The 24,493-nt window shown below is 36.9% G+C and overlaps 1 protein-coding gene across 4 annotated transcripts in view; it reads left to right on the top strand.

The window, feature by feature from the left end:
* NUP205 (nucleoporin 205) overlaps positions 1-24,493 on the top strand; it is an 82,032-nt gene that overhangs the window by 11,771 nt on the left and 45,768 nt on the right. For all 4 annotated transcript variants that reach the window (XR_006788692.3, XR_010406354.1, XM_045864214.3 and 1 more), the window contains exons 5-17: positions 79-238; positions 708-936; positions 3,389-3,553; positions 8,141-8,316; positions 11,482-11,598; positions 11,783-11,920; positions 14,249-14,399; positions 15,413-15,618; positions 17,740-17,922; positions 19,722-19,772; positions 20,376-20,585; positions 23,229-23,328; positions 23,749-23,886. Coding sequence is in view for 2 of the 4 variants with exons in the window: in XM_045864214.3 (XP_045720170.1) it covers positions 79-238; positions 708-936; positions 3,389-3,553; positions 8,141-8,316; positions 11,482-11,598; positions 11,783-11,920; positions 14,249-14,399; positions 15,413-15,618; positions 17,740-17,922; positions 19,722-19,772; positions 20,376-20,585; positions 23,229-23,328; positions 23,749-23,886 (2,024 nt within the window). In the remaining 2 variants the exon portion in view is untranslated. The remainder of the gene's footprint in view (positions 1-78; positions 239-707; positions 937-3,388; positions 3,554-8,140; positions 8,317-11,481; positions 11,599-11,782; positions 11,921-14,248; positions 14,400-15,412; positions 15,619-17,739; positions 17,923-19,721; positions 19,773-20,375; positions 20,586-23,228; positions 23,329-23,748; positions 23,887-24,493) is intronic.

Here is a 24,493-nt window from a genome sequence, read left to right as displayed (position 1 = left end):
CACTTGCTGTATCTGTATGATGAAGTGTAGACGTGACTGTTCATTGTAACTTTCTCCATTGATTTCTTTTCATTACAGTCCAGAGCTGGTTTCCATGACAACCCGCTTTACAGAGGAGCTGATGGAGCAAGGATTGACTTATAAAGTCCTTACTCTGGTGTCACAGATTGATGTGAACAATGAGTTTGAGAAACTACAGCGGGAGAGAGGTTTGGGCAGTGAAAAACACCGAAAAGAGGCAAGGGTTCAATGAGATCAGTTCATGGGTCGTCTGTGTCGTTTCTCAGGCAGAAAAGTCATGGCATTTAGAACATTCTAACACAGGCATAGGAAAATTGCTAATGTCCATTGAAATGTATAGGCATCTCTATCCAAAATTGACTTTCAGCTGTTTTCACTTCTTTCTAGTCACTTATGTGCTTTTGTAGCTCTTTTTCTGGAATGAACTCTTGAAGGAATTACATGAAGTTCCAAGGAATTAATGTAAGTTCCAAGCTCCTTCATTACATAAAGGAGCTTGGAACTTAAAATGAGGAATTAACAGTAGGGTTTGTTTAGAATTCTAGAGGTGAGATTTTAGGGTTACTTGTGGATTCAGACAGATTTATTTAGTTAGTTAGCTTTGTAAAAGGTGGTTTACTTTTTGGAATAAGACGAGGCTTCACTGTGATTTATGTATACTGATAATCATACATTTTTATCTCTAGGTTTCTGATCTCATCAAGGAGTGCAGGCAGTCTCTGGCAGAAAGCCTTTTTGCCTGGGCTTGTCAGTCACCTTTAGGCAAAGATGACACTCTGCTTCTTATTGGACATTTGGAAAAAGTGACAGTTGAGGCTAATGGCTCGTTGGATGCCGTGAATCTGGCTCTTCTTATGGCTCTTCTGTACTGCTTTGATATCAGTTTTGTAGAACAAAGCACAGAGGAAAGAGATGGTATTGAATTTTATACCTATTAATGTCTTTATTTAAAAAAATCAGATTAAATTTTGGAGGTTACACCTAAGAAGGGCAATATTTTAACTACTAAAATAAAAAATTGTATATTTTATTCTTGTATTTTTTTCCTGTGTGTGTAATTCATCAATATTTGAATATTTAGATAAAGATCACCTTTTAAAAATATGTACCCTGTTAGATATCTCTATTGTCCTTTTCGATTTTGGAATAGGAAAGTGGTAAAAGTTATGTAATACATGTTCATGAGTTCTGCATGCACAATCAATTGCTTGTTTCTTTATATTAATTATTCACATTTCAAACCTTTCACGAAAACATTCTCAGGGAGGATAACTATCATTTTTAGTAATATATTCTCTCTAATTTATATTTTCTCTGAAGTAGGTAATATTTTTACTTGGTAACCTCATACACTACTGCTTAGAAATGAGGATCTCAAAAATGATTCCCGAAGATTATTGGAAGATTATTGCCTTTTAACAGCATAGATATTTATACTTACTTGAACAGTTAGTTATCCTCTGTCCACTTTTTTTTTATTATGTTATTTATTTATTTTTTTTAAAGATTTTATTTTTATTTATTTGAGAGCGAGAGAATGAGAGACAGAGAGCATGAGAGGGAGGAGGGTCAGAGGGAGAAGCAGACTCCCTGCTGAGCAGGGAGCCCGATGCGGGACTAGATCCCGGGACTCCAGGATCATGACCTGAGCCAAAGGCAGTCGCTTTAACCAACTGAGCCACTCAGGCGCCCTTTATTATGTTATGTTAATCACCATACATTACATCATTACCTCTGTCCACTTTTGATCGTGTCATTGGCATGTTCTCTCAGTAGGTATGTAAAGAGGATAGACATTTTCCACTCATGTTTGGTGACCATCTTTAGGCATTAGGAAAGGCTTATGGAAAACATAAGTAGCCCTTTCCTCCAGTCAAATTGTCACACAGTGCTTTGCGTGTCACAGAATAATTGCTACCTGTGCTCATCTAGGAATGCTGCCCGTTACTGCATTCGTCAGATTTCCTGTCTTGAATGAAGTAAAGCACAGAATTAAGTAGGGGCAGACTGTGTTCATGGAAGCTTGTAAGTGGGACTTCCAAAAGCAAAATGAAATGCCTGGAAGGTTTCATAGGCTAAAATGGAAGGTTTTGTATTAGGTTGTAATTTTATAAATTTAGGATGCTTATGTTAATTAACTCATTTTGATTGTAATTTCTTGTTGGTTCTGTATATGTTTGATTAATAAATGGGAGAAGTGAATTAGTAGTACATGCATAGTAGTAGATGGAAACTTTTAAAACACAGGAAATTAAATAAAGAATGTGTTCTTGGTTAAAGGTTGGGAACCACTGACATCAAAAGGAAGTACAAGAAAATAATGAAGTAAAATAAATGAATTCTTAGGTGTTAGTGGTGTTTCCCATTTTAGTATTTATTCAGAATCCTGTGCTTGTTTGAAGTACCATAGTATAATTGAACTGTAAATTGAAAAATAGTATTATTTAGCAATTTCATTTGTTATAATCAGAGTAGATACTTGTTTGCAATTTGGATCCTTTGTTTTGGCCAGTTTTTGCTTGATATTTTAAATTCAGGCATTTATTTATCTAATAAAATTCTTTTTTTTTTTATTTAAAGATTTTATTTTTAAGTAACCTCTACACCCAACATGGGGCTCGAACTCACAACCCCAAGATCAAGAGTCATACACTCCAGCAACTGAACCAGCCAGGCGCCCCAAATTATATCTTTTTTGATCTTTAAATGGCATTGATTTATATATTTTTTTAATTTATTTTTTAAAAGATTTATATTTTATTTTTTTAGAGAGAGAGAATGCACAAGCAGTGGGGTTGGGGCAGAGGGAGAGGAAGAGAGAGGGAATCTTAAGTAGGCTCCATGGAGCCTGACACGGGCCTCAATCTCATGACTTTGAGATCATGACCGAGCCAAAATGAAGAGTCGGATGCTTAACCGACTGAGCCACCCAGGCACCCCTAAAGATTTTATTTTTAAGTAATCTCTACACCCAATGTGGAGCTTGAACTTAGAACCCCAAGATCAAGAGTCACACGCTCAACCGGTTGAGCCAGCCAGGCACCCTAATATATTTTAGAATTTATATACAGGAAAAAATGAGTGACTCTTTAACTATTTTTAAAATTTTTTATAGTAAGCTTATTTAAAAAAATTGAAAAAAATAGCATTAAAATTTAGAATTGTTGTCGATTGCCTCTTTCAGTTTGTTTGCATATAATTTTTGTGGTGGTGATTTTGTTTTTGGTTTGTCAAACATTAATGTTAATTAGTCCACAGTTATTTGATAAGAGTACTCTGATTTTCTGATTTTTAGACATTACTCCTGTATATCAAAAGTGAGAATTTTTCTACTTTTTGGTATAGTGGTCTATATTTGTGTTTTCAGATATGATTCATCAACTTCCACTGTTGACAGAAAGACAGTACATCGCAACAGTTCACTCCCGCCTTCAAGACTCACAGCTTTGGAAACTCCCTGGGCTGCAAGCCACTGTTAGACTTGCCTGGGCACTGGCATTGAGAGGAATATCTCAGCTACCTGATGTGACAGGTAAATTGATTGTAGGTAATTTAGTTATGAGAAAGAACATATCAACTTTAATGGTATTTTGAAAGAGGTATTATCTTTGACATATATAAGGATGAGCACAGGAAGGTACCTAGAATTGTGTTAAATGAAGCTTTGGAATGTAGTGAAATACCGATTTTTTTTTTCTTGTTTCCTAAAAGAATTTTTATGAAATATTATTTCTCTTTCTTAGAGCCAGTGACAATGCTCTTTTAGCTTCTTTATTTCCTTAAGAGTGTAAAATTTGAAATGGCGGTATCATAATTTTTTAAATTAAAATTTACGATTTTTTAAAATGTTTTCTTGTTTGGTTTTCACAAAATAATTTTTCACAAATTAAAAACTAGTATTATTTAAAAATAAAATATGTTAGGGGTGCCTGGGTGGCTCCAGTTGGTCAAGCATCCAACTCCTGATTTCAGCTCAGGTCAGATCTCAGGGCGCCCGTGCTCAGTGGGGAGTCTGCTTGAGGATTCTCTCCCTCTGCCCCTTCCCCCACTTGTGTGCACACGTGCACGCACACTCTTTCTCTCTCTCTCTCAAAAAAAAAGGCCATTCTTGAAATAATACAAGTTTTTGTTGTTTGTTTTTAAAGACTTTATTTATTTTTAATATTTTATTTATTTGACAGAAAGAGAGAACACAAGCAGGGGGAGTGGCCGGCAGAGGGAGAGGGAAAAGCAGGCCTCCCACTGATCAGGGAGCCTGACGCGGGGCTTGATCCCAGGATCCCGGGATCATGACCTGAGCCAAAGGCAGATGCCCAACTGACTGAGTCACCCAGGTGCCCCTGTTGTTAAAGATTTTATTTATTTGACAAAGAGAGAGAGCAAAGTTAGGGTGAGCAGGAGAGGGAGAAGCAGGCTCCCCACTGAGCAGGGAGCCTGATATGGGGCTTGATCCCAGGACTCTGGGATCATGAATTGAACCAAAGGCAGATCCTTAACCCATTGAGCCCCCCAGGTGCCCCCAGACAAGTTTTAATAAAATAGGAATTTTGAAAAATTAGTTACTACTCTCTTCATAGACTTCTGAAAAACTTGCCAAACATGTTTACTACACTAATTTATAGTGTTTGAAACTTTATTAAACTCCAAAATTTCAATAAGGTTTTTAGACATTAACACTCACTTTATAAAGACCTAAATGTGAGACAGGAGTCCATCAAAATCCCAAAGGAGAACACAGGCAGCAACCTCTTCGACCTCAGCCGCAGCAACTTCTTCCAAGAAACATCGCCAAAGGCAAGGGAAGCAAGGGCAAGTGAACGTTGGGACTTCATCAAGATAAAAAGCTTTTGCACAGCAAAGGAAACAAGTCAACAAAACCAAAAGACATCCGACAGAATGTGAGAAGAAATTTGCAAATGACATACCAGATAAAGGGCTAGTATCCAAAATCTATAAAGAACTCATCAAACTCAACACCCAAAGAACAAATGATCCAATCAAGAAATAGGCAGAAGACATGAACAGACATTTTTCCAAAGAAGACATCCAAATGGCCAACAGACACATGAAAAAGTGCTCAACATCGCTCGGCATCAGGGAAATCCAAATCAAAACCTCAGTGAGATACCACCTCACACCAGTCAGAATGGCTAAAATTAACAAGTCAGGAAATGACAGATGTTGGCAGGGATGCGGAGAAAGGGGAACCCTCCTACACTGTTGGTGGGAATGCAAACTGGTGCAGCCACCCTGGAAAACAGTATGGAGGTTCCTCAAAAAGTTGAAAATAGCTACCATATGACCCAGCAATTGCACTACTGGGTATTTACCCCAAAGATACAAATGTAGGGATCCAAAGGGGTAAGTGCACCCCGATGTTTATAGCAGCAATGTCCACAATAGCCAAACTATGGAAAGAGCCAAGCTGTCCATCGACAGATGAATGGATAAAGAAGATGTGGTATATATACACAATGGAATATTATGCAGCCATCAAAAAGAATGAAATCTTGCCATTTGCAAGGACGTGGATGGAACTGGAGGATATTTTGCTGAGTGAAATAAGTCAATCAGAGAAAGACATGTATCATATGATCTCACTGATATGAGGAATTCTTAATCTCAGGAAACAAACTGAGGGTTGCTGGAGTGGGGGGTGGGAGGCATGGGGTGGTTGGGTGATAGACATCGGGGAGGGTATGTGCAATGGTGAGCACTGTGAATTGTGTAAGACTGTTGCATCACAGACCTGTACCTCTGAAACAAATAGTACCTTATATGTTAAAAAAAAAAAAAAGATAGCAGGAAGGGAAAAATGAAGGGGGGGAATCGGAGGGGGAGATGAACCATGAGAGACGATGGACTCTGAGAAACAAACTGAGGGTTCTAGAGGGGAGGGGGGTTGGGAGGACGGGTTAGCCTGGTGATGGGTATTAAAGAGGGCACGTACTGAATGGAGCACTGGGTGTTATATGCAGACAGTGAATCATGGAACACTACATCAAAAACTAATGGTGTAATGTATGGTGATTAACATAACATAATAAAAAAAAAGATTGATGCTGCTTTATTACCTAAATAGTCTTCAAGAAATAGTTCTTGAATTGATCATCATGTGATTTAAATTCCAGTATTTCTGAATTCAAGTAAAGGTTTGTAATTAGTCGTTGTTATTAATATTTAATTAGTAATTTTAATAATAAGTATTAGTCATAAAGAATTAAACTATTTTGTTCTCAAGGAGTTTGTATGGTATGGGTAGATATGCAGGCTTTATTTCAAAATGCAAAATAAAACATAAAAATCCATCTGTTTTCCTCTGGTTGAACCTCTTGGCTTATATCTGTTCCTGACCCTTTTCAAGGCAATGAAAATATACTTTGAGAAGCATACTCTGTATTTGGTCTGTATAATGCTCAAGTAGAATGAACTACAAACAATTCTTTTCCAAAGCCAGATTACCACAAAGTTACCTAGCAGTTTTATATGTAAATTTAAAAAAGGCAAGCAATGATGTATTTCTTGATGGAAGGACACAGCAGCACCTGTGATGTACTTTTACCAAAAAAATTGAATGTAAGTCAGATCAAGTCTCTAGATCGAACTACCAATTTTTAGTATAACCAGAAGACAGAGGAGTGTGTTAACTATACAACTGGGATAGATATCAAACCACATTGTGGAAACTGTAGGATAAAAGTCCAGTTTCTGCAGCAGATAAAGGGCAAGTGAAAAATTAAAAAGATACAGGAGGAGTCTACAGATGTATCACTCAAACATAATCTGTGGATCTTATTTGGATCCTGATTCAAGCAAACAAATTGCACAAAAAGACAAAAAGCAAAAAACTAAACTAAAATCTTTTATAGCATTTATGGGACTGTTGTAAATTTGATTACTGTGTGGATATTTGATATTGAGGAATTTTTTTTTTTAAGAGATAATGGTATTAAGGTATGTTATTTGTATGTATGGTTTATTTTTTGTTTTTAAAGTATTTTGAGTTGTATACTGAAATACTTACAAATGAAATGTTAAATTGTCTGGCATTTGCTTAAATCTCATTTGGGAATGCGTGGAGATCCAGATGAAATATGATTGCATAAATGTATAACATCAAAGTTAACTGATGGGTTTTGTGGTGGTTCATTATATTGGTTTATTTTTAGATACCTATTTGAAATTTTTTGAATAAAAAGCTAAAAAAAGTTACAAGTAGACCAGTTTGTCTTTAGGTTAAGGTTTAGTTTTTCAATTTTTGCTACTTTGTTATCAAATTAGAAGAGTTACTTACGTGGTCATGTTCAGGTCTTGGTCTCACTAGCTGTGAAGACTTTTTCTGAATGATCTAGTTCATTTATTGAGATTAAAGCCTTGGCGTCATTTTCATATGTTAATGTTTTGATAATAACTCACTGACTATATCAGTGTTACATCATATATTCTTGAAGTAATTTTTTATTGCTCATGTTGTTAGTGTGATGAGCAGTTTGTTTCCTAATGTACTTTTTTAATTTAATTTAAATTTTTTTTAAGATTTTATTTATTTATTTGACAGAGACACAGTGAGAGAGGGAACACAAGCAGGGGGAGTGGGAGAGGGAGAAGCAGGCTTCCCGCTGAGCAGGGAGCCCGATGCGGGGCTCGATCCCAGGACCCTGGGATCATGACCCAAGCCGAAGGCAGATGCTTAACGACTGAGCCACACAGGCGCCCCTGTACTTTTTTTTTTTTTAAGATTTTTTATTTATTTATTTGACAGAGAGAGAGACAGTGAGAGAGGGAACACAAGCACGGGGAGTGGGAGAGGGAGAAACAGGCTTCCCGCTGAGCAGGGAGCCCGGTGTGGGGCTCGATCCCAGGACCTCGGGATCATGACCTGAGCCGAAGGCAGACGCTTAATGACTGAGCCACCCAGGTGCCCCTCTAATGTACTTTTTCAGTAGCTCTTTTGAATTTGTGAGTCTATTACAGTAATACAGTCTTATTTTTAACCTAGCACATGCTTGAAGGTTCAGAAGATACCTGAATTTTGAAACATCAAGAGAGTATTCTGAAATGTTATAATCTAGTTTAATAACTTTCCCTTCATGTGCTGTTTTTCTAAATATATTTCTAGCTCTGGCTGAATTTACAGAAGCAGATGAAGCAATGGCAGAGCTCGCAATTGCTGACAATGTTTTCCTGTTCCTCACTGAATCTGTAGTGGTGTCAGAGAATTTCTATCAGGAGGAATTTTATATCCGTAGAGTCCATAATCTCATCACAGATTTCCTTGCACTTATGCCAATGAAGGTAGGTATAATAATGTAGGATAAGTAAAGAATAGTAGAAAATTTTTTATGGAATAAACTGATCAATTCACTTTGTGTTTTGGAAACTAATAAAATCTTTTATTGTAGACTATAATTTGACAATAGTTGTGTTACAGCTTTTGAATTAGTAATTCGTGAAAATGAAATAAGACCTGGTAATTGACACTAAGCTAAAAGAACAAAATATTTGACATTGAGAATAGTTTATAAGGAGAGAGTAATAGTTAAATTACTATGCATAGAAAATTGTTAATGTCATGATACTCCAGGGATCAATGCTTAGATTGTCTTACTGATATATTTATACATGATTTGGAAGAAGGCATAGTAGAAAATCTCCAGTTTTATAGATAATTGTGTAGACTCTTAATTATAGTATATAAATGGACTTCTGCATGCATACAGGTAATGTAATGGATTTAAGAAACAAATGCAAAGGCTACTTTCGAATAAAGAGTTCAAGCTGTAACTTTGATCCAAAAAGGGATTCTTAGAGCCATTTCAGAGAGTTTCTCCAGAGCATTATTTTTTCATGCAGTTTTGTTCCAAGGAAGCCATCAAAATGCGGGCAGGAAATAAATGAGGGCGTAAAGCTCTATGAACTCACTTTTTGTGTGTGTGTATTTAAAAAAAGCTCCCTAAAGGACCTATACTTGTAATACTGTAGTACAGTTCTGCTACCATACCTCCTGAAACACATAAGGCAAATGGAAAGACTACCTCAAGTGGCAACAAACGATCAAGGAGTGAAGTGCTTATTCATTATTTAATGAATTAAGTGTTTGTTGAGTTTCTCCTGTGTGCCACGTACTATACTAGAAGTTGTGAAGAAGACAAGTAGTAGACTCATTCCTTACCAATAAAGAATTTATAATCTAGTTGGAGAGATTAGGTAGTAACAGTGAATGAGAGGTATAGACAGTAAATTTATGGATTTATTTAGGCTAAGAATAGCTCCCTCAGGACTAGAATAGTCAAGGAATACTTTTAATAGATAACCTGAACCCTCAGTAACCTCGAAGGACTTGATAGATTAATATCACAGAATTTTGGAATAGGAAGAAGCATGCTAATCCTTTCATTTTACATTTGCAGAAATGAAGTCGTAGAAAGGTTAAGTCTTAAGTGTTTCCTAATCAGTAGTCCAGATGGGACTTAAGTTATAGAAAGATAATCATAAATGGCTTGAATAATATAAAGAGTGAATTCACATAATTGGAGTACTTTGATAGATAATAGGAATATTTAGGTTATCAGTCTCTTTTTGAACGAGCTTTGGTTTGTGTGTATCAGTGAATTTGTCCTTTTTATTCAGATTGATTGGCATAAAGTTATTCCTAATATTCCTTTATTATACTGTTTGTGTCTGTAGGATCTGTAATGATGTTTCTTTTTTCATTCTTAATTTTGGTAATTTGCATCTTCTGTGTGTGTGTGTGTGTGTGTGTATGGGTGTGTGTGTCTTCTTAATTAACCTGGCTAGAGGTTTATCAATTTTATTGAACTTCCTGAAGAACCAGCTTTTGGCCTCATTGATTTTCTTATACTTTGTTTCACTGTTACTGATTTCTGCTCTACATTATTTTCTTCCTTTTTGCTTTGGGCTTAATTCGCATTTCTAATTTCAATTTATTAAGGTAGAAGCTTAGATTATTGATTTGAAACCTTTCTTTTTTTCTTTTTTCTTTTTTTTTTTTTAAGATTTTATTTATTTATTTGATAGAGAGAGTGAGAGAGCACAAGCAGGGGGAACAGTAGAGGGAGAGGGAGAAGCAGGCTCCCTGCCAAGCAGGGAGCTCGATGCGCGGGGCTTGATCCCAGGACCCTGGGATCATGACCTGAGCCAAAGGCAGACGCTCAACCATCTGAGCCACCCAGGTGCCCCAAAACCTTTCTTTTTTTCTAATACAAATATTTGATGTTACACATTTATCTCTAATTATTGCTTTAGCTGTGTCACATAAATTTTGATATGTTGTGTTTTCCTTTTTGTTCAATTTAATGTTTTTTAATTGTCCTTGAGACTTCTTTGATCAGTGGTTTATTTAGAAGTGTTGTTTAATTTCCAAATATTTGGGGGCTTCCAGGCATCTCTGTATAACTGATTTTAGTTTATTTTTGTTGTGGTTAGAGAACATACTTTATAGGATTTCAATTTATGTTAAATTGGCTGAGGTTTGTTTTATGATTCAGAATATGGCCTGTCTTGGAAAATGTTCTATGCACACATGAAAGGAATGTATATTCTCCTGCTGTTCTATGGAGTATTTTGTAAATGCCCATTAGGGAAAGTTGGTTGATAGTGTTAAGTCTTCCATGTCCTTACAGATTTTGTATACTTGAGAGAGGAGTATTGAATTGTGGGTTTGTCCTGCTTTTTTTGTTTTGTTTTTAAAAGAGAGTAGTTTCTTCTATCAGTTGGCACGAATGTTATAAGGTGATGGTTCTCAGCCAGTGCAACAACGTCCTTCAGAGAGTGTTTGGGAAATTAGTGGCACCACTTTTCCTTGTTAAAATATCTTTGGTGGAGGAAGAATGAAGGGGGGGAAATAGGAGGGGGAGACGAACCATGAGAGACGATGGACTCTGAAAAACAAACTAAAGGTTTTAGAGGGGAGGGGGTGGGAGGATGGGTTAGCCTGGTGATGGGTATTGAGGAGGGCACGTTCTGCATGGAGCACTGGGTGTCATGCACAAACGATGAATCATGGAACACTACATCAAAAACTAATGATGTAATGTATGGTGATTAACATAACAATAAAAAAATAAAAAAAAAATCTTGGTGGAGTTATTGGTAGAAGTAGGTAGTCCAGAGATGCTAAACTGTCCTGCAGTGTTCAGGATGATCCAACCCAGTGAAGAAATGTCCTGTTCAAAATGTCAGTAATGTTCCTTCTGAGAAATACTGTAGTTAAAACTCAACTTCTCTGTACTGGAAAATACACTGACATTTTAAGATATTTTTAAATTATGGATAGTGGTATCACAAAATTCCTAGTATATTTCTTCATGTCATTAAAGTGGAATAGATGTTTAAACAGTTTTTCTATTATGTAATCACTTTTAGACAGTTGCCTGATTTCAGTATTATTAACCTATATACTAAATTTCCATATTAAACTGTATGTAATGTATTTAATAGGTGAAACAGTTGAGGAATCGGGCAGATGAAGATGCTCGAATAATTCATATGAGTATGCAGATGGGTAATGAACCTCCCATTTCACTTAGAAGAGATCTGGAACACTTAATGCTCTTGGTAAGCCATTACACTGGATGGATGGTCATCTCTCCCTCCTTCCATTATTTATTCCCTAACTGTAGAAAATTTCACTTTTAATGTTTCAAATATACAAGTGAATTCCGTAAAAATATAAATTTTCACTTAAAAGTAATTGTTGAGTTATAGGCATTTTCACCCAGTCTTTGCTTACACTTTGCAGATTGGTGAGCTATATAAAAAGAACGCTTTTAATTTGGAGCTTGCTCTCGAATATTGGTGTCCCTCAGAGCCTCTTCAGACTTCCACTATCATGGGTTCTTACCTTGGGGTGGCTCATCAGCGACCCCCTCAACGCCAGGTGAGCTCTTAGTTTTTCTACTTTTCTATCTTGGTATGATAATTGGGAGTCTTGAACCATGAACAAATGTTATTTCCTGATGTCATTGCCATTAACACAAATGATCTCTTGTGTAACTTAGAAATTTAAACTGTTTTCTTTTCTTAAGGAAATTTGAAACTCTTAAATTTAAGTTTTTTGTGTTTTTTTTTTGTAAGGAATACTTTTTTTTTTTTTAAGATTTTATTTATTTATTTGACAGAGAGAGACACAGCGAGAGAGGGAACACAAGCAGGGGGAGGAGTGGGAGAGGGAGAAGCAGGCTTCCCGCTGAGCAGGGAGCCTGATGCGGGGCTCGATCCCAGGACCCTGGGATCATGACCTGAGCCGAAGGCAGACGCTTAACGACTGAGCCACCGAGGCGCCCCTAAATTTAAGTTCTGATATGTAGTTAGCCTTTTTTAACATACTAGGTATGTGTCAAATTGTAGACAGAAAGGTGTCTAGTCTTTCTGTGTGTCATTTATTTGAATTTTATTGGTATTAGTATTAGTCTGTACTCAACAGGCATGACAGTAACCAATATACATCATTCTTTTTTCTTTTTGTCTTAAGATATTATTATTATTATTTAATTTTATTTTTCTAAAGATTTTATTTTTTCATTTGTCAAAGAGAGAGAGCACACAAGCAGGGGGAGCGGCAGGCAGAGGGAGAAGCAGGCTCCCTGCTGAGCAAGGAGCCTGAGGGGGGACTCGATCCCAGGACCCTGGGATTATGACCTGAGCCAAAGGCAGACGCTTAACTGACTGAGCCACCCAGGCGTCCCTAAGATTTTAGTTATTTCTTTTATTTTTTATTTTTTAATTTTAATTTTTTTAATGTTTTATTTATTCATGAGAGTCAGAGAGAGAGAGGCAGAGGCAGAGGGAGAAGCAGGCTCCCCGCCTAGCGGGGAGCCCGATGCGGGGCTCGATCCCAGGACCCTGGGATCATGACCTGAGCCGAAGGCAGACGCTTAACCATCTGAGCCACCCAGGCGCCCCCATAAGATTTTATTTTTAAGTAAACTCTACACCCAGCATGGGGCTCGAACTCACTACCACGAGATCAAGAGTCTCATGCTCCACAGACTGAGCCAGCCAGGCACCCCCAATATATACCATTCTTAAGAAGTTGGGGAAGATAGGAGAGGTATAAGTACTAGAAGGAAAGGTTTAGAAGTTAGAATTGATGACAAAATGCCTATGAGTCAGTAGATAATGTAGGAAAAAGTCCATTTTCTATCCTATGTTAAGTAGGATACGCAGTCTCAAATAAGATGGATTGCAGTATCTATCTTCATCTTTTTGGGATTTGCTGTTCTAGAAGCTTTCATGTCAAATAATTTTCAGTTATGTTAGAGTCTGGGATCAGATGCCTTTTTACTGCATTTCTTATATTTTTCTCCCCATTTAAAAAATGTTTTGGAGAAGGGTTTATTAAAATTTTTTGAAGATTAAAAAAATCTTTATATTATGAAATACTTCAAGCATTTGGAAGAAAGAATAATTATAATGAACACCCAACATCTCAATTTAATAGCTGTTAACATTTTGCCTTGTTTGCTTCATCTACTACTGCTATTTTTACTACTTTGATTTTGCTGGAGTACATTAAAGTAAGTTATAGACAGCATGACATTTCCCCTTATACTAGGTAAATAAATATCTCTCAAAAATAAGGATGTTTTTCTACATAATTAGGAAATCATTTATACCTAACAGATTTAACAACGATTTCCAGAGATCTGTAACATTTTCAGTTCTGAATTACAACCAATGAGCCTCAATGTCTGAATAGTATTTTTGTTATTAGATTTAAGGAATAAGCAAGATAAAAGGAAAAACTAAGAAGTGGATTTACAGAACAGGAATGTAGGAATGTGGTACTGGCTGAACACAAAACAGTATGTTTAGGTTAGCATCCAAAATTCTTTCAGGTTCCTAGGTGTTCATACTAAATTTGACTGGGATTCATGAACCCTGGGTTCCAAGTATATCTGACTTTGTGGTTAATTTTAGAGGAATAAATTTCTTCCATTGCTTTACATATTTAAAATGTGAGTAGTCTTATGTTCTGTGACATTGAGATGTTTTAAAAAATAATTGTACTTTATGTTCACAAAAATATTCTGTAATTGCATTAAATTGCTAATGACGATCTTGAAAAAATTTTTCATAAGTAGAATACCAGATTATTAAATTAGAGCATTTAGTTTTAGTTCATATGTAGTCTTTATTAGTTGGTCCGTGCTACCTAAAAGTTAAGATAAGCTTTATGTAAACTATTGGTTTTTCCCTATTTCAGGTTGTCTTGTCAAAGTTTGTTAGGCAAATGGGTGACCTATTGCCTCCAACGATTTACATTCCTTATTTGAAAATGCTCCAGGGATTGGCCAGTGGGCCCCAGTGTGCTCACTACTGTTTCAGCCTGCTTAAAGTCAATGGGAGTAGTCATGGTAAGAAAAATCTGGATGTTGTCTAAGTTTGTTGTGACATTCTTGAGTTCACTATCCCCCTGCCTATTAAAGAATATTAGTTATTTGTACTAGGTTCTACCAGGTGTATACATTATTTTTATAATAATGGGAAAGAAGCACATTAGTAGCTTTATGCGTTAGTGACGGTCTCACAGATTGGGCAGTTTTACTGTTTGCTTTATAAAATATAATTCAGTTTAAGAAATCAGAATTGATACATAAAAACTTTGAAGAACCCATCTGGTACTCAAAACAGAATATATACCCTGGCCACATGAGTTTGATTTTTTAAATTCATGTTCATAAGTACTTGTTTTCTAAATTTCTGTACTTACAGTTTCTCTGTCCAACCCTCCCAGTTTCCTCATTTAATTTTCAGACTTGAGTCTGGTTAAATTTGCAACACTGCAAAAGAGAAGAGAAAGAAATAGTTATTAAGCATCTGTTTTGTTAGGTAGATATTATTACTTTCATTTTTACATATGAGGAAACAGGTTTAGAGAAGTAATTTACCCACGGTCATGAGGAGGAGCAGGATTGCAACTGAGATCTGCCAGTACTAAGGCCAGTGTTCTGGCTACTCTGTCAAGGCCTGCTTGTAGCGTAATTTAAAATCTAGACTGCACTTACCTCTCTCTCTGGGGATTTAAGCTCACATTTAGGAATTAATCTGATGGGGAAAGTAGTCCTACATAATTACAGCACAACACAGAGAACTCTTATGGATATAGAGCAGATAACTGACACCCAAAGTAATTTGCCTTTGCACTTACATGGGCACCACCCATTCTTAGCCCTGAGGAAAAATTAATCCAGAGTTTTAGTTTATAGAGGAATTCTAACCCTTTTACAACACACTCCTTAATTCAGACAACACACTCTACTTATCTAGGACAAAGGCAAAGTTTATTGCTTTAAATTTATTTTCCTCCCTCGATTTCCAAGCACATCCTTAGACATTCTTGAAACAAAATTCTGTGCTGTCTTTACAGTTGAAAATATTCAGGGAACAGGTGGCAGTCCTGTTTCCTGGGAACATTTCTTTCACTCCTTAATGCTTTACCATGAGCACCTCCGGAAGGATCTTCCGAGCGCAGATAGTGTCCAGTACCGTCACCTTCCTTCACGTGGCATCACCCAGAAGGAGCAGGATGGATTGATTGCTTTTTTACAGCTCACCTCCACCATCATTACTTGGGTAATTATCATCCACAGCATGTGAGAGCATAATTTTTTTTTTTTTAAAGATTTTATTTATTTATTTGAGAGAGAGAGAATGAGAGAGAGCACATGAGAGGGGGGAGGGTCAGAGGGAGAAGCAGACCCCCCGCTGAGCAGGGAGCCCGATGCGGGACTCGATCCCGGGACTCCAGGATCACGACCTGAGCCGAAGGCAGTCGCTTAACCAACTGAGCCACCCAGGCACCCGTGAGAGCATAATTTTACTTGTTTTCTAGCACAGGGGCATTTTAAGGAACTCTCAAATTTTCATGAAATGCTTGAAGTTTATGAGTGATGAATTTTGCATGTATAGAATTCTGTTTTTAAGCTCTGTGTTTCTTTACCTTCAGAGGGTGTAGTAATGGTAGCCCAGCTTATTGCTGTCAGCTAGTGGGAAAATAATAGCATATGCCTGAAAGAAAATAGAAGGGCAAATACGAATCAGTTGTGACTGCACATCCTTCTAGAAGGTTTCCTAACATAGCTGTGGATATGTGTGTTGGTGTTATGTATACATAAAGAATATATTTTTTATTTATTATTTTTTAAATTTATTTTTTAATGAATTTGTTTTTTTATTAGAGTACATGTGCGAGTGGGGGACAGAGGGGTCAGAGGGAGAGATTCTCAAGCAGTCTCCACGCTAAGCACAGATCCCGAAGCAGGGCTCAGTCTCACGACCCTGAGATCATGACCTGAGCCAAAATCAAGAGTTGGATGCTTAACCGACTGAGCCACCCAGGAACCCCAAGAATATTTTTAATTAGAAAGAGAAGTTTTTTACTAAAAAAAAAAAAAAGAAAGAAAAAAAAACCAAGAAAAGTTATTTACTGGATTACTTTTATTCTCTCCTTACACCAAACCATCTTACCCCTCACTATCAAATTAGTCTTTATAGGAAACATGAGTTTCATTACATAATTTCTCTACTTAGAAACCTCTTCTAGTTTTTCTATTATTTCCTAGAGCAAAATTGCTTACTGAGACATTCTGTCTTAAGGACAGGAATAGTGTCTTCTAACTTTTTGGCTTTTCTAGGAGTGCTTAACATTATTATTATTATTATTATTATTATTATTTTAAGATTTTATTTATTTATTTGACAGAGAGAGACACAGCGAGAGAGGGAACACAAGCAGGGGGAGTGGCAGAGGGAGAAGCAGGCTCCCCGCGGAGCAGGGAGCCCGACACGGGGCTCGATCCCAGGACCCTGGGATCATGACCTGAGCCGAAGGCAGACGCTTAACGACTGAGCCACCCAGGCGCCCCTTAACATTATTATTAAACATTAAAACATAAAGTTAGGGGGCGCCTGGGTGGCTCAATTGTTACGCATCTGCCTTTGTTCAGCTCAGGCATGATCCCGGGGTCCTGAGATTGAGCCCCATGTCGGGCTCCCTGCCCAGCGGGGAGCCTGTTCCTCCCTCTGCCTGCCGCTACCCCCTGCTTATGCGCTCTCTCTCTGACAAGTAAATAAATAAAATCTTAAAAAAACAAAACAAAAAAACCTCGTAAGGTTAGTAGTTATTTCTTGTTGAATTAAAATGGAATGGTATTGGCACGCCTGGGTGGCTCAATCAGCTAGTCAGCTAGCTCTTGATCTCTGTTTAGGTCTTGATCTCAGGGTCATGAGTTCAGGCCCTGTGTTGGACTCTATGCTGGGTATGGAGCCTACTTAAAAAGAAAGTGGCATTTGATGCCACATATATCTTCATTTTTTTTCTCAAAAAACTAAAAGGTATTCATATATTATAGTAAAAAATATACTACATTGTTTCAGAAAGGATTGCAAGTGCTTAGGTAAGTTTTATGTGACCTTGGCAGACCATTTATCTCATATGGATTATTTTCCATACTTAGAGCTATAAAAGTAATTCTAAAAGGCTATTTCTACCCTATTCCTTACATTGACTGAGCTGTAATTTGATTTGATCCACTGGTACACCTCAAGCACAGCCATAGGCTTATCTTTGTTTTAGTATGTATCAAGCCTATGAATACTCAGTATAAGTGCTAGCAATTTAGATGATTGCTGGTCATTTTTCTTAGCTTTTAAAGATGGGAAAGTCTCTCTTGTTCTTTTGTGTTTGATTCCCAGAGTGAAAATGCTCGTCTGGCACTCTGTGAACATCCTCAGTGGACCCCGGTTGTGGTGATTCTGGGACTCCTGCAATGCAGTATCCCCCCTGTTCTCAAAGCAGAGTTGCTGAAGACCCTTGCAGCTTTTGGAAAATCCCCTGAAATTGCTGCTTCCCTTTGGCAGTCGTTGGAATACACTCAGGTAGCATTACAAGCTCTCTTATTTATTACAGTTTGGAAAGTGAGGCTTGATAATATGGTAGAAGCAAGGGCATCCAGTTTGCACCTTACAGTATGCCATGAACTTCCCAGTTAATGATTTAGTACCGAGCCAGTGGTTTAGAACCGAGCCATAGCATCAGAAACTAACAGGCTTAGGTTTTTCTCTTAGATCAATTGACAGCTTCACTAGGTTACCAGAGATAGGTTCTTCTCTCAAGACTTTGTTTTTCAGTGTCTGTGAGATATTTATAAATGGACAGAATTCCTCAACTCTGTCTTTAAGACCAGGCTGATGAAAGCCTTCAGACATTATTTGTACTCATTAGATGTGGGGAATACCAGTTTTTCTTTTCTGTTGCTTCCTTTTATGTCCTCCTGTCCCATCTGAAAAGAACAAAGTATCTCTATTAACTTTTATTTTTTTAGATGTAAGGCCTATTGGAATTTTTCTGTGAAGGTATAGTTATTCAGTATATACACTAAGATTAAAAAGGAGAATAAGGTTGTGCTTTACAGAAATATTTCTAGGAAATGGTTAGGTGGAATATGTGTTTGTCTAAAAATAATAAAACGTATAGGAACCTGTGATTCTAACACCATTTTGAAGCAGTAAAATGTTATTTTCTAACATGTATCCTGAAGATGTAATGATACTTTATAAGAGCAAAATGCAGGGAGCTGGTGTGTGCCCTTAGGTTTAGTATTAATACTTCATTTTTTTCACTTATGAGTGTATCACCACTTAGTGTTCTAAGTGTTCAGTGTGCCCCTCTATACTGAAAATGAAATATGATTGGGTTTAGACATCTTTATTCTTAGAGCAAGACTTGTTTGTTTTTTTTTTTTTTAAAGATTTTATTTATTTATTTGAGAGAGAGAGAGAGCACATGAGAGGGGGGGAGGGTCAGAGGGAGAAGCAGACTCCCCGCTGAGCAGGGAGCCCGATGCGGGACTCGATCCAGGGACTCCAGGATCATGACCTGAGCCGAAGGCAGTCGCTTAACCAACTGAGCCACCCAGGCGCCCTTTTATTTTTTATTTTTATTTTTAAAGATTTTTTAATTTATTTATTCACGAGAGACAGAGAGAGAGAGACAGAGGCAGAGGGAGAAGCAGGCTCTCCGTGGAGCAGGGAGCCCCATGCGGGGACTCGATCCCAGGACCCTGGGATCATGACCTGAGCCGAAGGCAGACGCTTAACCGACTGAGCCACCCAGGCGTCCCTTGAGCAAGACTTGTTTTTAAAGGATCCTACCTGATAGTATATTTTCAGCTTGTAAGAGTGGTAAATGACATAACATTAAGTGTAATTGATTATACCATATACTGCTTATGTCCCTAGCAAGGTCAGATCAGAACATCTTAACTCAGAACTTTTGCCCACACAAGAAACCTATTCAGACCTGTTCTTAACAAATTTAATTATTGGTTTTCTGGTGCTGATTGTAGGGCTGGTCTTGAACACTGGTGAGATTTCGTCCCATAAATCCTCTTAAGATTTATTCCTAGAATATCTCAGAGGAAATTTGCTGCATATACTTCTTGTGTGCACTTAGAAACTACTAGTTTTTTGAAGCCCAGATAATCGAAGGTTCTACCTGAATCCCACACAACTGCCAATGAAAGTCCCATCAGAGACTTCTCAGTTGTGCTTTCTGATCAACATCAGGAGATACATGCATGTGTTGCGTGAGGAATATGACTATTACATTGCAGAGCCACTACTTTTCATTGAGGAGTGGGGGATGTTCCTAACATCTGTTTTCTTACTATTTTAAGATACTGCAGACCGTAAGGGTTCCAAGCCAGAGGCAAGCTATTGGTATCGAGGTAAAGTTTTCCTTTTTCTTTAAATGCTCTCTATTCATACAGTCACATGGTAAAAATTAACAAAAATTGTTCTTAACTCTGTTAGGTTCCTATAATTTTCAAATTTAATATAATTTCATTTGAAGTGTTGTCTGGTCAGTGTTGAAATGGAGATGAAATTTTTCATGAGAGGAACCAAAATACTCTAGGTTTCAAAGTTGGGAAAGGATGTTACATGGCAGCCATCCAAGCTGAAAGTTTGCTTTAAATTCAATTTAATTTGGTTACTTGGGTCAACCTGAAGTGAGAATTTACTTGTTTTAGTTTCTTTTCTTCTCTCTCTACGCTCCCCCTCTCTTTTTCATAAAGAAACATGTAAGATTTCTATTTTTAATTCACAGTTGGGAACAATATGTGGGAATTTGAAATTCTTCCATCTGATTGATCTAGATTTATATACTACTTTTGTGTCTTTTCCTCTAAATGAAAAATGGTGATGTATATTAGGTTTCTTTTGGTGTGGTGATGATATGTTCAGTATTAATGAGTCAGTGTCTGCAAGATGTTTTGTACTTTATAGCTGATTGTTTTATATTACTAAATGTCTTTATTTTTCTTTGGTAGGTTGAACTAAATGAAATAGAATGCCGGTGTGAAGAATACCCACTGACTCGGGCTTTTTGCCAGCTTATTAGTACTTTGGTGGAGAGCTCATTTCCTTCTAATTTGGGTGCTGGCCTGCGGCCCCCTGGCTTTGACCCTTATTTGCAGTTCCTTAGAGATTCTGTGTTTCTCCGATTCCGCACAAGAGCTTACCGGAGAGCAGCTGAAAAGGTAATGTTTAGAGAAAACCTTTTTTGTCCTTATTCATTTATTGCTGCTTTTTCCTTTATGAAAGATAAAAGATGCTATAAATTCATTTTAGCTTTTGCCAATCAGTAAAATTCATAGTCTTAATACTGAGGTGTCCATGATCTGATTAAGTTTATATGCATTAAAAAAAAAAATCTCGGCATTAAAACCAAAGCACGGACTTTTTAGTGATCAGTAGTTTAATTGATATGAATTCATAGTCATTCATTTCCTTAATTGAACAAATTTGGACCAAAATTGAACCAAAAATGTCACACCTTTGTCAGTTGGAAACACATTGTCCTTTTTTGGGATGATTTTGTTTAGGGATTGAAATAAGTTTTAAACTTGCACACCAATTTCTATTGATTTAGTAGCTCTTTTGGGTTGTAGAGTCTCGGCTTAGTGGGAAGGTGTATTATGATCCGTCAGGTATGTTTGCCACGAATGGAGCCTGAGGGAGCACTGACATTTATTTACATACATATTTGCTCTGGTTGCAATACACTCAGAACTGAACTTACCATATATATCATCTTATGTAATTCCAATATTACCGTGAGGCAGGTACTATTAATATTCCCATTTTACAGATGGAGGCTTAGCAAGGTTAAGGAACTTGCCTAAGGTCCAGGACCAGGATTTGAACCTAGGACTCTGATTCCAGATTCAAGCTCATAACCTCTAAGCTATGTAAGAGACCCTTCCAGGTTCTGACGTAATTCACTTAGTCTATAATACTGTTTATTGCCTCACAGAATATGCTTGGATGTGTCCTGTAGGGACATTTCTGCTTTATTTTTATAATTTGCTGTTTTTGAACCTGTTGGGTTTATTTGTTGTTGTATTAGTGATTATAAAAATAATTTTTGTGCTAATTTGGGACAATTAGGAAAATATAGAAAAATACAAGAAGTAATGATATTATCCATAATCCTGTTGCCAAAGGAAGGATAACTTAGTCTTTTTCCTATACATACGTACTTTAATTGAGATAATTAGTTTAGTTTGCATCTATTTTTGGCCACTAAATATGGTATCATGAGCACTTCTTCATGCCATCAAAGATTCTTTGAAAACAGTCTCTTTAATGACTACATGATCCTTACTTGTTTTTAGCGTCGTTCATGTATTCATTCCCCTTTCACTGGACAGTTTGTTTCTCATATTTAGTCCCAAGTAACTGAAATTCATTTTTTGTCAGTTGTTTTATGATTTTTGCTTCTCACATAGTAAAAATAAACACTGAGGGGGTGTACATTTAAGTCCTAAAATTACCTCGGTGACCAAATAATGGACACTAAGAATGGCAATCTCTTTAACAAGATGTTCTGATAATGTTTTTGTACTTGTCTTAGGTAGCTTATTTGCCTTTTCCTAAAAAGGTCATTATGACCTAAGTGTTTAGAGCTTTAGTCAGCTGTGTTCTTTCCACGTTATTGGTTTTCATTCATGCATATGGACACTTCCAGTGCTGCTGTTTTCCCTAGCTACTACCCCAGTATACTTACCCTCAGACTTTTTTCCCTCAACTTCATGAATTTTTTGCACTTGAAAGTCTTCTTCAGGTTTAGCTTCTGTTACTATATTTTAGAGCACTAGCTTCTCACAAAAACAGTGCTTTAGATTGAGATAAATAACATAGACTATTAGAGCCAGTGTATATATTTACCAATCCTAAAATCCATTATTATGTGGTGATAAGCCTTTTTTATTTAAATAAATGATCTTGAAATTTTTGGAAAATACAGATAAGTGGATAATTTTAAAATAATAATTTAGGGGCACCTGGGTGGCTTAGTCGTTAAGCGTCTGCCTTCGGCTCAGGTCGTGATCCCAGGGTCCTGGGATCGAGCCCCATATCAGGCTCCATGCTTGGCGGGAAGCCTGCTTCTCCCTCTCCCACTCCTCCCCCTGCTTGTGTTCCCTCTCTCGCTGTGTCTCTCTCTGTCAAATAAATAAATAAAATCTTTAAAAAAATATATAGTAATTAAAAAAAAATCACTGTATAGTCCCAGTTCCCAAACTCAGTCTTGATAAAATTATGTGCAGTGGAAATGATTTTAAAATAATAATTAAAAAAAACCACCCTAACTACAGTTACCAACCTCAGCCTTCATAAATTCTATATAATGGATTTTTTTAAAAGTAAAGTTTTAATTTTACTGTCTATACTGTTGTATATATTTTTCCCTTGGCATAAATATTTTTCCTTGTACATAGTTTTTAAAAATGTTTTTTAACAGAAGGGTGTTAATGGGGTCATTAGATGCAAGCCCAGCAGTGATTGAGTCTTCTTCACTTCTTTGGCTAGAGCCATAAGATAGAATACTGGTCTGGGAATAGAAGTCCAGGGCTTGATTTCTAGTACCTTTGCTACCAAGCTTTATGGTTTTGGGGAAGTTACTCATGCTCTGAGCTTCACTTGCTTTCTCTGTGAAATAAGGGTGATTAGATGATTTCTCAGACCCTTTACAGCCAGGATTTTTAGAGAAAATAGGAAATATTTGACACTTTGGCGAAGTGTCTTCATGTTCTGGAGAAAAGTGGGAGGAATGAAAAGTCTAGCAAGGCTGTCACCTTGGACTGTTTTATTGTTACTGTAACATTTGTTTCTTTCTGTAGTGGGAAGTTGCTGAGGTTGTTTTGGAGGTGTTTTATAAATTGCTCAGAGATTATGAGCCTCAACTTGAAGATTTTGTAGACCAGTTTGTGGAATTACAAGGTAATTTAATTCTGTCACTTTCAAATAAGCTGTCAGCTATTTATAAAGCTATTTATAATTTATAAACTATAAGATACAAATTATTTCTAAGTTTATGAATTAAGTTAGAGTGTAATCTTTTTTGTTACATTATTTTAGTTATTTTAATTGTTCTGAGCAAGAGAAAATAAACTTTCGCCAAATGAAAGACAACACTGCCTTACAGATTCTTTGATGAGTTAACATGTTATAGGTAACTAACTGCTATGAGCAAAACAGCCCTTTTGGGAATTACAGCTGTATACCGTTTGTGTCCTTGTCTTTGAATTGAAACTTGCCCATTTAGATGCCATTTAGTTTACAAGTCTCATATATTACATATAAATCAAGGGTGTGACAAAAATACTGACTGTCTTTTGGATTGTGTTGTGTTCTATTTAGGAGAAGAAATCATAGCCTACAAGCCACCAGGATTTAGTCTGATGTATCATCTTCTGAATGAGTCACCAATGTTGGAGCTTGCCCTTAGTTTACTGGAAGAAGGCGTTAAGCAGCTGGATACCTATGCCCCTTTCCCTGGTATGTGCCTGAATGTCTTAATGTCGTGAAAACAGTTCTCATATTTTCAGTTTTTTGTAAATGGAGGGTTAAAATAGATGATTTCTGAAGTTCTTTTTCACTGTGAGAGTCTCCATATGTACAGTGGTGTTTTCAGTGAGTCATGCAGTAAAAGCATATTTAAAGTGAAAGAGTAAAGTACAGAGACTCTCACTATAACTGTGTCTCATTGCATGTTTTTTTATAGGTAATTATGATTATCTTTCTTTCACTTTAATGTCTTAAACATGTCTAAATTTAAATCTAATGTACTTTTTGTTTTCTTGTCCATATAGTTTTTGTAAAGGAACTTAATTAGTGCCTGGTACATAGAGTTCAATAGGTTTTATTTAATATCATGACTACTGCTAATTATCATGATTTACTGAGTGCTTAGTATGCATTTGATGCTTTTAAAAGCACATTTAACACATTTATTTATTATTATTATTTTTTAAAGATTTTATTTATTTATTTGACAGAGAGAGAGACAGCGAGAGAGGGGACACAAGCAGGGGGAGTGGGAGAGGGAGAAGCAGGCCTCACGCAGAGCAGGGAGCCGGATGCGGGGCTCGATCCCAGGACCCTG

This window comes from Mirounga angustirostris, unplaced genomic scaffold (genome assembly GCF_029215605.1).
Source record: "Mirounga angustirostris isolate CCGP_5_RB_7025 unplaced genomic scaffold, mMirAng1.0.hap1 SCAF_12, whole genome shotgun sequence".
NCBI classification, from domain to species: domain Eukaryota; kingdom Metazoa; phylum Chordata; class Mammalia; order Carnivora; family Phocidae; genus Mirounga; species Mirounga angustirostris.
This window is presented reverse-complemented; position numbering and strand designations above follow the sequence as displayed.